Source organism: Sitophilus oryzae, unplaced genomic scaffold, assembly GCF_002938485.1.
Source record: "Sitophilus oryzae breed Bouriz unplaced genomic scaffold, Soryzae_2.0 scaffold_1389_pilon_pilon, whole genome shotgun sequence".
NCBI classification, from domain to species: domain Eukaryota; kingdom Metazoa; phylum Arthropoda; class Insecta; order Coleoptera; family Curculionidae; genus Sitophilus; species Sitophilus oryzae.
Genome location: NW_022146047.1, coordinates 684173 through 698243, shown reverse-complemented (window position 1 = coordinate 698243; position 14071 = coordinate 684173). Strand labels below are relative to the sequence as shown.

The following is a 14071-nucleotide window of genomic DNA, read 5'->3' as shown; positions in this document are numbered from 1 at the left end:
GATTTTGTGATTTACTCAAGTGCAACAGAATAACATAAGAGACGAAACCTTGCATTTTTTAAAATACCCCTAACGTGCCATAAGAACATGCCCAATAGCAGCAATTGAGGTCATTCTAGACTAGTGTTGCCCAAGACAATAATTCTTGTCTTGCCTTGAAATTCAAGACAAGAAATTTTTAAAAGTCTTGTCCTGCATATTTCTTGAATGGCAAAGTCTTGTCTTGCCTTGCAAGACTCTTGAAATTTCTTGTCTTGAAAAATTTTACATTCTAACAAAAAGGTAATAATATTTATATATTTTATTTCATAGAAAGCATCGTATACAAAATGTAATACGGAAAAATGAACAACAACGATGCTAATTTTAGCAAAAAAAAATCTTAACGGACCGCAAACGAAGTACGTCAACCAAGCGTTTCATCATCTGTTAATGAATTTGATATTGATTTTAATTCAATATTTGTTACGTCTGAAGATGAACATTCAGGTAGTTTTGGTAGTTGTAGTTCTAATGTCAATACTGATAATGGTTTTCAAAATGAACTTCAAAATTATTTATCTATGCAGAGAGTGAACGATAAAACAGATATTTTAGCATGGTAGTGCCATATTCCCAGTGCTGTCAAAAATGGCTCGTGATTTTTTTTTGTATACCGGCTACTTCTGTTCCCGCAGAAAGGCTCTTTTCGAAGACAGCACTGGTCAAGAGTTACAACGAATTATTAGGCGAACTGGTGTAGTAAGTCCAAAAGCTTGCCTAGTAGCCTTCTGTAATTCTTCTCTCATGCCAATGGTTCTTCCCTTATAATTTCCCCCATAAAAAAGTCGAAAGGAGTTGAATTACAGAACCTAGTAGACCAAGATATGGGCTCCTTGTTCCAATCCAATTCTCTCTAAATTCTACATTTAATAGTACCAGTTGTAACCCTGGCGTTTTAATTGTAATTGGTAATACTAATATAGATTGTTGATTTACCGTCTCAAAAATTTTTAATTAATAATAATAATAATAATTTTAATTTCTGACAAAAAGAGCAAGTATAGAAAAAAACTGACTACGCCACTGGATTGTGCATAAAAAAGTGCCTTAAGAACGTTTTTACAGAATTTTATTATTCCGCGAAATACAAAAGTTATAGGCAATTTTCCAAATGGTAAAAAATTCAAAAAGACTCGGTATCTCAGTTGGCAGTGAAAATATCAACAGGCGGTGTACGCCATTAAACGTGTCTCAGAAATCGAGCCCATGACATCTATGTCGGTTTTGCTCTACTAGTCAGGAAATAGATTTTCTCTGTTAAAACACACCAATTTTGACCACCCTGTACATATATAGGGTGAGTATTAAATAAGTGCAAATATTTTTAGGGGTAGTATATTTTGACCCCAAAAAAATATAATTTGTTGATAATATGGCAACATAGGTAGTAGATTAAATTTACAAGAAAAAAAATACAGAAAAGATCCAGTGCTTCTCAAAATTATAGCAAAAAATCATTTTTTTGGAAATTTTCAAAATAAATATCTCGGTTATTTTAGATTTACTTGAAAAATGGTAAAGAGGAATTATGTTTTTTTATCAAGATCTACCAGCCCTGAAAATATTTGCACTTATTTAAAACTTACCCTGTATGTTCTATAAATTAAAATTATATTTTGTGTTTCATTATTTACACTTGCACTAAAATATTTTTTAACACTCAAACAATTAGCGTTAACTTTTGTTGTTAATAACAATGCGGTAGATTAGTATCTGATAAATAAATAAATAAACAAACACACCTACTAACCATATAGATTCATAAACTAAAAAGTAAATACATATAGAATATTTTCTGTATTTTAGTAACAAACTGTATTATTCCTTTGATAGTTTATATTTCTGCCCACTTAACTAACCTCAAATCGTTAAAAAATGTCATATTTTAAGTAAATCAATGTTTTGAAATCGGAGCAAACTAGCTGAAAGAACCAAAATAACTTCGATAGTAGACACATATTTGGATACCTAATTCACACTCAATTATTCTAATTATTATTCTGTGGGTAGAGAGATGTGCTAGTTTGACAATGACGTTATTTTAAAATATGTAATTACGAATAGACGTAATTAGACGTAATACTACGAAGACAAGGGAAACGTTGTTTTAGATTAAAAAAATCTTAATATCATATAAATTCATTTTTTCCACAGCAACTGTTAAAATTGCCTTATATTGCTTATATCTATCAAAAATAGTAGATAAAATGATAATTTAACAGCGAGGATAGGTTAAAAACTTTATTTCTTCTCCCACGTTTTTTATTTGCTTCCATTTTTGAAAATTTTTATATTCCTTTTCATAAGTTATTCGGGATTTAAATGAAAGTAGTTTGGATATGGCGTTTGTCGTCTCAGCCTGGATATCTGTTGGTAATTTACTTATTTCGTTTTGAGCCATTTCTGGCTCCAATTCAATCAGCAATCGACACGAAAGAGAATTAAAAAATATTGACTCAAAACTGACAACTAAAGAGACAGCTTTATTTATTTGTCAAATTACATAGAAACCAACGCCAATCTAGCACAAATTGCAACAATATTTTTTCTACTCGTAATAAATTCCTTAAAATAATAATTTCTGAATATTTTTTAAAACGTAACTCGCTATGGAAAAAAATATTGTTTTGTACACGACGATAAAATCGCATTTTATCCATTTTATCGTTTTGAATAAAAAATAACTATTTATGGTAAACTAGTTATGTATTATATGAATTATTGAAATAACATCATAATATAATTCAGTTACTTCTATGGAAAAAAGTTAAAGAATAATTTTCTACTAGTAAATTTTAAAGACTTTTTGTTTATTCTAAAATGGATAATCCTGTTTATAGTTTTCCAAATTTCTATGCCGTTTTAGAGAAAAATATGAAAATAAAGCCTAGAAATCATAAACGCATTTCTAGCGTACAATTTATTTAATTTATTCAACAGCCACTACTTATTACCACTACTACACAGACATTACTCACATGTATACATGCATTTTTCCGGCAGTATTTGTGCTGTAGCCGCCTCTGCCTGGTTAATAATTTCTTGCGCAAGATCTTCCTGAATCATTTTTCTTCAAAATCTGACTTGCTGGTTGATAATTCACTATTTTTTTGTTAAAAAATGGCAATTTATCTAAATGACGTCTTAATATCAATGTTATTTATTAGTGACAGAAAAACAAAACTATTTAAATTAGAACATTATAGTTGAAATAATTGTCGACAATAGTTGGTCGAGTTTTGTAAACACTGTCTAACATATCCCCATAAAAAACCCAGACTATATAAAATGAGGAGTATTTAAGTATTCTATTAATTGGTGAATGCACCAACTAATAATTCACCAACTAATAAAAAAGTATCAATCCTCTCTGATGTAGGATAAGTTTGCATTTTCGGAAAATTTCTTAGATTTTTTTTTTGTTTTAACTGACACAAAATGATAACTAGTCGTTAAAGTTGGACTAATTAGACAGCTATGTTGAAGTAACGTCAGATGTATCACAGCCACCTAGATTTTTTCAAATAATAAAGATCTACTCAGATCAAATCATGTAAATGAAAATATCTAGGAAAATCTTTGTTTGAGGGGTAGGCAACCTTAATAGTATTTTAAAGAGACATGAACTCTCCATTGAATATGGGAATAATATATTGAGTGTTCCGTTTAAAATAAAAGAGCAACATGCTTTTAAAGGTGACCAATGTTCAATATTAATTTTGTCACACCCTGTATAACTTTTTGGATCAAGTTTTAATTTGATTTAAAGTACAATATTTAATTTAACTACATACATATTAGGCTATACCGGGTAAATTCCAATTTAGGTAGCTTTTATTGTAATTTAAAAATTCTTCTTTATTTCTAGAAAATGGTAAATATGTCAAAAACCTTACATTTTAGTCATATACTTCTCTTATAAAATTTACCTTTATTTTTCTCCCAGAATCCGAAAATCAATTAATATACCGGGTGCGTCTCAAAAGTGGCTCACCCCTATAACTTTTTTACTTTTTCAATTAAAAAAAACGAGATTTGATGTTAGTATATGACATAAATTAGGAGAATCATGAATGACGTATTCAGTTGTTTTCGGTCACTTCCTGTTTCACCGGAAATGACTACAACTTTTGATATTTAAATGGCACCCTTGGTATTTTTTTTACTTCATTCGATAGAAAATGACACTCTGAATAGAATGACATATCATATGTCAACTTTTCACATTTTCGAATATGGTTTATTTGAAATTGTAACATGTAGTTCATAATAGGGTGCATTCCATTGCAAAAAACACAACTTTGATATGTAACTATTTTTGGGGACACCCTGTAGAACTCTCTATATTTTTAAAAAGTGCTCTGAATTAACCTACATATGCTTACAAAATTTTATTTCAATACAAACTGTGGTTCTCCGTGGACCCTCCGCGGCGTATGAGAGGCGCCACCCTGTACAAAATTACTTAATCCTCAACTCAGCAAGATTATAGAATACAATTATTATTATATTTCTTATTTATGATAAATAATACCTACACTACCGTACGTCTAGTATTGTTCTACAAAAATATTAACTCTCTATTAATTTGTTTCAGGTGCTAATCGAATCACAGTGAGGTGAAAATGGACCATAGGCGACAATCTGGTACTTTTCCGAGAACACCCGAACTACTAACCAGAAATAAATGAAAACACACCAAAACAACACTCAAAGAATGTTGATATTTTCATTCTAACATTACACCATTGTTATCAGTGATCAAAATGTTAAAAGACCTACACGAACTATTTATAAACGTGTTTATTTAGTGCAGTAGTGACAAAACACAACAAAAATGCCGGTGGTGGACGGGATAAACGTTACAACGGTCCACAAACTAGACATAATAGACAAAAAAGGTGTCCAAGTGTTGTTTCTTATAGCGTACACTACCATATTCGTGGTGGGAGTGTGCGGAAACGTTTTAGTGTGCTTCGTAGTGTTCAGAAACAAAGCGATGAGGACTGTAACGAACTTATTCATCACTAATCTAGCGCTGTCCGATATTTTACTATGTGTTTTGGCAGTGCCCTTCACTCCGCTGTACACATTTTTAGGGAAATGGGTGTTTGGTAGTCTTATCTGTCATATGGTGCCCTACGCTCAAGGAACCAGCGTCTATATATCTACCCTAACTTTGATGTCAATTGCTATAGACAGGTAAGATATAATCAAAATATTTAATCATTTTTTGTTGAAATTCTTTTCCGTTCAAATATACAGGGGCGCAATTTGTAAAGTAGCAATAATAAATACCATTTGATTCAAAAAAATGGCGTCAAAGACGACTGGCACCAAAGATGACAATCGATAATAATTTTCACTTACTGCCAGTTAGCCTTAAGAAAGTTGTAATTTATTTTTATATTGATTAAATTTAAAAGTAACCAGTAATTTTATCAAGTTTTATGTCAATTTTTAGTCTAGTAATAAAAGCTTAAAAAATCAGCGAAAACCGCATCTTGATATCTTTTTTCAATTTTTCAAACCAAAATTATTAGTAAAATTCTAATAAATACGAGAAAATAAGCCCTTAATTACCTTATTTTTATAACACGGTTACAGTAGCCCTCTTCATTATGATTATTCTAATAAAAATAAGATAGAAACGATCAGTTTCTTCTAAAATCGACAAATTCTAATATGTCATTGAAGATATCAATGACAGTGAATAAGAAACGATGCCTCAGTGAAGTCGTGGTAGGCTTTGGAAAAAGTTGCTTTTAAAGGGATAGTTTAAACATCAGAATATTATTATATCAACATTTCGATAGTGTCAGCAGCGTTTTTTTTTATCTTTTGATTGCTTCTCTAAAAACACCCTTCTTCTTCACTTTGACATCAATAATTTTAATAATAATATAGTAATCTTAATATTAATGTTGTAGATTATCCTAGATCAGCCAAATACACATCATATATTTTCTATATTTTCAGATACTTTGTCATAATCTACCCCTTCCACCCCCGCATGAAGCTCTCCACGTGCGTAGCAATCATAATCATCATCTGGATATTCGCTATCCTAGTAACAAGCCCTTACGGCATCTACATGAAACATGTCCAGGATCCTAACAACATCACCAGATACTACTGCGAAGAAGACTGGCCAGTGGAACAGTGGAGAGCAGCGTTTGGAGTTATCACAGCTGCTCTGCAATTTCTCATTCCGTTTCTCATTATGGCCTACTGTTATATTTGTGTGTCTATTAAATTGAACGATAGAGCCAGGTATAGTAAAATTATTTTTAACTTTGGATTAAGTAATGTGTTACAGTAGATCTTGTCACAGTAGATATTTAGTATGTCTGAAGGCTATAGCTATACAATTTACCTGTTAAAACATCGTTTCTTAATAGGCATTTAAGCCTAAACATTGTTTTTCCTTTCAGAGCAAAGCCTGGCTCGAAAAATAGTAGAAAAGAGGAAGCGGATAGAGAAAGAAAGAAGAGGACGAACAGGATGCTGATTGCTATGGTCGCCGTGTTTCTATTATCCTGGCTGCCGCTAAACGTCGTCAATATTATTAACGACTTCAATAAAGAGATGATCGCCTGGGAATACTACTTCTTAAGCTTCTTCTTGGGTACGTTTTTAGTATAATGAGTTAATATGGCGAAATAATCTTATTATCCAAAATGTTAAATTCTTTTTATTTTCAATTAATCTTAATCTTTTTTGACAGTTCACTGTACAGGGTGATCAGAGTTGTAATCGGAAAATGTCGACAACATATTTTTCAGATAAAAATATGTAAAAAAGTTTATAAATACCGGGTGGTGCACAGAGGGGATTTTTTCCAAATTCGTGGCCAAAATTTAAAATTCTGAAATGAGCAATATTCTCATAATTAATATTTGAAACGACAGGCAACATATCTATCTATTAAGCTAAAAAAAAATTATTATAAATTTTTACCGTATTCCCTAGTTACGTTGATCCAAAATTAGCTTTGGCAAGACAAAATGTTATGCTGGCTATCATTACTTAAATTTTCGTTACTAATGTCGTTTGGTTTTATTGTGTTTTCAATAATTTTTTGCGAAAAGTGAAACATGGATTGTGTACCTTCATGTATGTAGAATAATATAATATTTTACTTACTAGTATTTTAAAAATGCATATATAAACTTTTATCGGTTTTGTTTTCTATTGTTCAAAATGAAAAAAGAAAAAATTAAGCGTTCATTCGGTTAAGCATTTGGTATCCTATTAATGCGTATTAAGCTCAATGCTTTTCACTGTCTTATTTATCAATGCTTAATCTTATTAACTGTGTTAAAAGTGACTGCTAGTTTTTGCTAATCTGTTCAAAATAACAGATTTTTGGCTCTAAACGTAATGTGAAATCTACTTATATAATAGAATAATAAACTGTCTCACTAACAGCCACTTGCATCAACATTTTTTTTAAGAGACCGTTAGGTTAAGGGTCTTTTAAGTGCCATTTTAACACTGATTGATGACCTGTACGTCACATCAAATAAATGGCACCTTTAAATTTAATTGTCCTTTAGTTAACGGACACTTAAAAAAATGTCTGTGAAAGTGACTGTAAGTGACGGATATAGGCACATATCAATGCACAGCTTAAACCTCTGGGTCTAGAGACTCGAAATTTTGCACAAAGGTTTCTTATACAAAGTAGGCGAGCAATAAGAAAGAATTTTATAAAACTTGAAAATTCAATTTCTTAAATAAAAAACATTTCTGTGGGTAACTACCCTTTCAATATTGAAATGTTTTTTATTTAAGAATCCACTAGTTTCGCGACAAAATGCTTGAACACGTATTTTTATTTTTGTTTTTGACATACGAAGATATTTTTTTCCACGACGATTGTCCCATAGGGGGTGAATACAACCCCCTTTTCATCAAGCTGAAACCAATGGGAGTAAAAAGCTGAATTTTGGCTTACGTATAGATTGTTAGGTGTAGAGGTTCAATAAGTAGGGATTTTTCAAGACCCAAATTTTAAGGGATGAACAACCCCTTAAATATTTTTTATTTAAAAAACTATTGGTTTTGGTGAAAAGCGATAGAAAATACGTGTTCAACCATTTTTCTGCAAAATAAAACAAATTTTAAAATAAAATGATTGCTATGGTCGCCGTGTTTCTCTTATCCTGGTTGCCGCTAAACGTCGTCAATATTATTAACGACTTCAATAAAGAGATGATCGCCTGGGAATACTATTTCTTAAGCTTCTTCTTGGGTACGTTTTAGTATAATGAGTTAATATGGCGAAATAATCTTATTATCAAAATTTTAAATTTTTTTTACCCTTCAATTAATCTTAATCTTTTTAGACAGTTCACTGTACAGGGTGATCAGAGTTGTAATCGGAAAAGTGTCGAAAACATAGTAAGTTTCAGATACAAAAATCATTTGTAAAAAGTTTATAAATCCCCTCTGTGTGGCGTCTGAAAAGTGGTTAACTCTAACATTTTTATTTTTTCAGTAAAAAAAACAAGATTTGATAATATGTTAATATATGACATAAATTAGGATTGATTGACGTATTCAATTGTTTTCGGCCATTTCTTGTTTCACCGGAAATGACTACAACTTTTAATTTTTAAATGGCACCCTAGGTATTTTTTACTTTATTCGATAGAAAATAACACTCTGAATAGAATTCGGTTCGTAACGAAAATTTGACTCGAAATACCAAGTGCGTGGTATCAAATTATTTTATTTAGACGATCAAATATATTTTTCCAAGGCTCCTTGATTAAGAATTAGTATTTTTAACATAGCCATGGCACTCTAGATTGAATTTTATAATACAATTTTTTATTAAGTGAGAATGTCAAAAGTTGACATATAATATGCCAGTATTCTATTCAGAATGTCATTTTCTATCGATTAAAGTAAAAAAATACCGAGGGTTCCATTTAAAAATCAAAAGTTATAGCCATTTCCGGTAAAACAGAAAGTGAGCAAATCGATCCCTTGAGTGCAAGTCAAAAAACCCGCGGGGCAGATTTTCTATACTAATCCGGCTATACCCTTTATATGATTTTTTTACTTATTTTTGTCTGCAGAATATGCTGTAGAACTTTCCCGATTTCATTTCGGACCACCCTGTATATCGTAATGTTAGCCGTTATTTATGAACAATGATTTATGAATAATGATATACAAATTTCATGAAGTCTTTTTCTAAGTTTTAAAACCCAAAATAACGTTTTTAGTTTTTATAATATTAATAAATTGTTATTAATTTCAGTTCACCAAATGGCAATGTCATCCACCTGCTACAACCCGTTCCTCTACGCATGGCTGAACGAGAACTTCCGCAAAGAGTTCAAGCAAGTACTTCCCTGTTTCGACGCATCGATCGTCAGAGTACCATCTAACAGCCGATTCACAAACTGGAGATCCGAAAGAACATGCAATGGTAATGAAGGATATGGTGCGCAATAACTTAATTTATTTTCGATGTTAGGAAAAGTATATATTAGATGTATACTAGTAGTTCCCTACTCAGCATAAGAAAAATTTAAAAAATATATTAAGCAGGTTAAGTAGTAAGTAGCTGCACACAAACTAAATTTTGAGAGCCACCGGATTTTTTTGTATTTGCATCCCTTTTAGTGCGGTAACCATAGAGTAAAGCCATGGTAATATCAAAGATTAAGAAATTATATCGTAGGAACATTTGCGGTGGCGGTTCTAAAAAGTTTTCTAAAATATCCAGAAAAATTTAAAAGAAAATGCATGATTTTCAACATTTTTTGGCGGAAAACCCTTATAGACGTGCTCCTGGTGTTGATATACAGGGCGTTCCAGGTCGAGCGTGCATTAGAAGTTTCTAGAGAACTATGATATCTAGATCGGAGATTTTTTGCACATCACTGTTTCACGACGAGATCTATAGATTGAAAATATATTCATTCGCTCATAATAGCGGCACTTCCGGAAATACCAGAAGTTGACAGGAACTTTCTTATTTTAAATAGCTACCCTCATTTTTTTATTACTTACATAAATTCTCTGTTAAATAATCTCTGTTAAAAAATGTTAAATACTCTATACCTAACATTAATCGTTTTTTAAGTTAAAAAATATTTAAAATTTTGGAGGACATAAAGAAATAAAAAAAATAGAGAATATGTGGCTATATATATTTCAAAAATTAAATTGTTCGGTGTCATATAATATTGGCCGCAGCTACGGTGGCAGTTATATAACTTCTGTTAATTTAACAAAAAATAAAGATTGCAGAGTAAAATACTCAACGGTACTAAAAAGATACACATTTAAAACATATTTTAATTATTATAGAATTAAATCTCTTATAAAACTCACCTTTATTTTTCTCCCAGAATCAGAAAATCAATTAATATATAGGGTGTTCCGTTACAAAAAACACAACTTTGATAGGTAACTTTTTTTGGGGATACCCTGTAGAACTCTCTATATTTTTTGATAAAGTGCTCTGAATTAACCTACATAAGCTCACAAAATTTCATTTCAATACAAACTGTCGTTCTCCTAGAAGCTTCCGCGGCGTGTGAGAGGCGCCACCCTGTATACCACCCCTAAAATTTTTTATATTTATTTAAGATTCACCTTGTATAATGCTGAATGGATGTAACGTTAGCTCGCGATTAGGAATGTTAGCATCGTTATGGGTCTTCTGATTTCACAGCTACAAAAATGACATTAGCGTGCAATATTTGAATACATTAATTTTTAGTAGACTTTTGGGCGTTTTTGAACCACGTGCCTTTTTAGACTAAATACTCAAATAGAAAGTAACAACTTAATAAAAATGGCCAACATTTGCAATTAACAAAGGGCAATTTGCTTAATTAAAGCTAAATTGGAACGAGCTTAGTTCGTGCTCCAAATTATAGCTAAAATTAAATTTCTTTATGCACTACTTTATCTGCTTTCTAATTTAATTTTCGAATCATTGTCTAGAAATTCCAATTTCTATCTACTTAAACTAGCACAGTGCAGATTAGAGCCAGGCTTCAATCTGTGTCCACTTTAAGCGCTCTATATATACAGAAAATAACTTATTGTATCTTGTTTCTGTGCAAATTTCAATTATCTATGAATAGAGTTCTAGTTGAATGTCATATTGATAAAGGTTATATTAGAGATTAAATATAATAATAATTGCTTTTCTAGAGTCTTGTTGCTCGTGATTACAGATGGCGGATTTGTAAATTTACCATTTACATTTCCAAATTTATTATGCCTAAAGCGAGAGTCATAAAACACTAGCAGCGCATATTTCAAAAATATTTTTTTCAATGTATAGGCCGATACAAACATATATTTAAATTAAAGTTGTATATTTTTAAACATGGAATAATAAATCGGCTTTGGAAACATAGGAAATTTCATGCAAATTTTGAACTGTCCAAATATTGGTTCCCTTGTGAAGTCGTAAATAGGTTTATTAAAGGTCTGCAAATTCTGAATACACATGTCAATTTTGAACAACTTCGGTCAATTTAATTTTAAATTAAAACTGAACAGGTAACAATGCAAACAGGTAACAATGTCAACATACCTATCAGTTGTTAACCTTTAAAAATGTATTTATTAAATACAGGGTGTCCCACAATTGGTGCGACAAACTGAAAGTAAAGGCATTTAAGTATAGGAACCCATGTCCGGAAATGTGCCGTTTTAGCAGGAGGTGGAGTGCAACGTAAATTTCTATATTTATTCAAAACATTTACAAAAACTGCTCAAAGATGGGTCCATTCTGTTGAAGACACAAATGCACACGCCTGTTCACGGATGTACGAACCCTGGCAAACCCGGCGTGCAGTCCGTGTTGGTACCTTAGTGCACGTCCAGTCAAGTTCCTTCCTCTCATTTCAATAATACCGAACATGGGTTCCTATTTCGTTTACTCAAATGACTTGTTTTGATGCCCTCTACAACCCCTTTCAGTTTGTCGCAGTAATTGTGGGACACCCTGTATATACTTCGCTGTAAAATGAATAGGAGAGTCATTATTAGGACAGTTCAAAATTTTCAAGCGATTTACTATAATACGATGCATGCACACGGTATGTATTATCAGTCAAGGTATTTTCCATTAATTTTCATAAATTTGTATGGAAATCCTATTTTTGTTTGTAGACTAAATTTTCTGTACAGGGTGGGTCAAATTGGACGCTTTTAAAGGGAAACACCCTTTTCTATAGGAGATAGATGAAAACTAATATCGGTGTTTGGAGCTCAATTTTTATCAAAAAGATGATGGTGAAAACCGCATATCGATATCTAAAAATATTATAAAAATACTGCATCTCTCATTGCAAATATTATTTTCATTTTAATTGCCGCTCACAGCTAGATTTTTTTTGCATTACAGCCGGTGCCCTTCAAAGCCTACTTATTCAAAGTGGGTGAATTTTTAAAAACTTCATATCTCGGAGAGGAATCCAGCAAAATATCAAGTATGCTACATTTTTGGAAAGGTTATTGTAAATTATTTTCAATGAATTAAAAATATACAGGGTGTCCCATATAAAAAAAAATTCTGTTGATAATTCTTAAATCATTTATTAATTAAAAAAATATATACTTAAATCGTTAAATTCTACGTAAAAAGGTGCTTTGGAGATGTTTTCGTAAAAACACAACATTTTCCATAGCAAAAAAGTTACAGCGATTTGTTAAAAATGCATATTTTTGAAAAACACCTCGTAACTCCGTAACGATAACAGATATAAATGTGCGGTTTTCACCATCATGTTTTTGATAAAAAATTGAGCTCCAGACACAGATATTAGTTTTCGTCTATCTCCTATATAGAAAAGGGTGTTTCCCTTTAAATGCGTCCAATTTGACCCACTCTGTACACAGCATATAATTTTAACTCACCGTGTACATATCAAACGAAATACTGTAAATTTTAGTAGAATGAATTTTGAAGAAGACAATATTTCCTGGTTAGAAAATATTAAACATTTCCAATTTTAGAATTTTAGCAAAGCTTGAAATAAAGAGAAACTTTACGCATATACTTATAAATTGGTTATATTTCAAAAACCACTCTGTATAAAATATAATATTATCCATTTTTTTTGGTACGAGTATGTTAGTATTTGACATAAATTAGGATTGGTTGTTCAATTGTTTTCAGTCACTTCCCGTTTCACCGGAAATGACTACAACTTTTGATTTTTAAATGGCACCCTGGATTTTTTTTTATTTCATTTCAAAGAAAATGACATTCTGAATAGAATGACATATCATATGTCATTATTTAATTTTTTATTGACATTTTCAATTAAAAAAATAGAATATTAAATTTCAATTTAGAGTGCCATGACCATAAATGTAACGACAATAAATGTGTGATACCAAATTATTCGTAAAAAATGCCTTTTCCGAGTATGCTACTGATCCAGCCTCGTTCCATTTCATAAAATTGAGATATGATTAAAAATACGATTTGGATATCTTTTAACCGGCCAGGACAATACACTAAAACCATTAGATGATCAAATCTATTTTTGCAAGGCTCCTTGGTTACAAATTAGTGTTTTTAACACAGCGATGGCACTCTAGATTGAAATTTAAAATGCATTTTTTAAGCCAGAATGATCAAAAGTTAATATAAAAAAATAATAATACTAAAAATATATAATGTAATGAGTGTCATTTTCTATCGAATAAATTAAAAAAATACCGAGGGTGTCATTTAAAAATCAAAAGTTGTAGTCATTTCCGGTGAAACAAGAAATGACCGAAAACAATTGAATACGTCAACCAAACATGATTTTTATGTTATATATAGTCTATCCAACGAGAAGATCCTTGATAGTGATAGATGTGTCTGTCATTTTAATTTCAAAGTAGTTTATTTTATTTTACAAAGAAATAAGTTGGTACAACTGGAACGCATAGCAGGAAATTAATATATGTATTTAAAATTTGACTGACAAGTAACATCAAAATATTGTGAGAAAAACTGTATAAAACTGAAAAAATGTAATCGAGTTAT

At 31.1% G+C, this 14071-nt stretch overlaps 2 protein-coding genes across 5 annotated transcripts in view; one reads left to right on the top strand and one right to left on the bottom strand.

Annotated features, from left to right (window-relative positions):
- Positions 1-14071, bottom strand: part of LOC115875498 (beta-alanine transporter) — a 934216-nt gene that overhangs the window by 303287 nt on the left and 616858 nt on the right. The gene's annotated exons all lie outside the window — the stretch shown is intronic.
- LOC115875507 (prolactin-releasing peptide receptor-like) overlaps positions 1-14071 on the top strand; it is a 329200-nt gene that overhangs the window by 287207 nt on the left and 27922 nt on the right. The window contains exons 5-9 of the mRNA XM_030890983.1: positions 4640-5244; positions 6022-6315; positions 6477-6670; positions 9317-9429; positions 10828-10847. Of these exons, the coding sequence (XP_030746843.1) occupies positions 4880-5244; positions 6022-6315; positions 6477-6670; positions 9317-9429; positions 10828-10847 (986 nt within the window). The 5' untranslated portion in view covers positions 4640-4879. The remainder of the gene's footprint in view (positions 1-4639; positions 5245-6021; positions 6316-6476; positions 6671-9316; positions 9430-10827; positions 10848-14071) is intronic.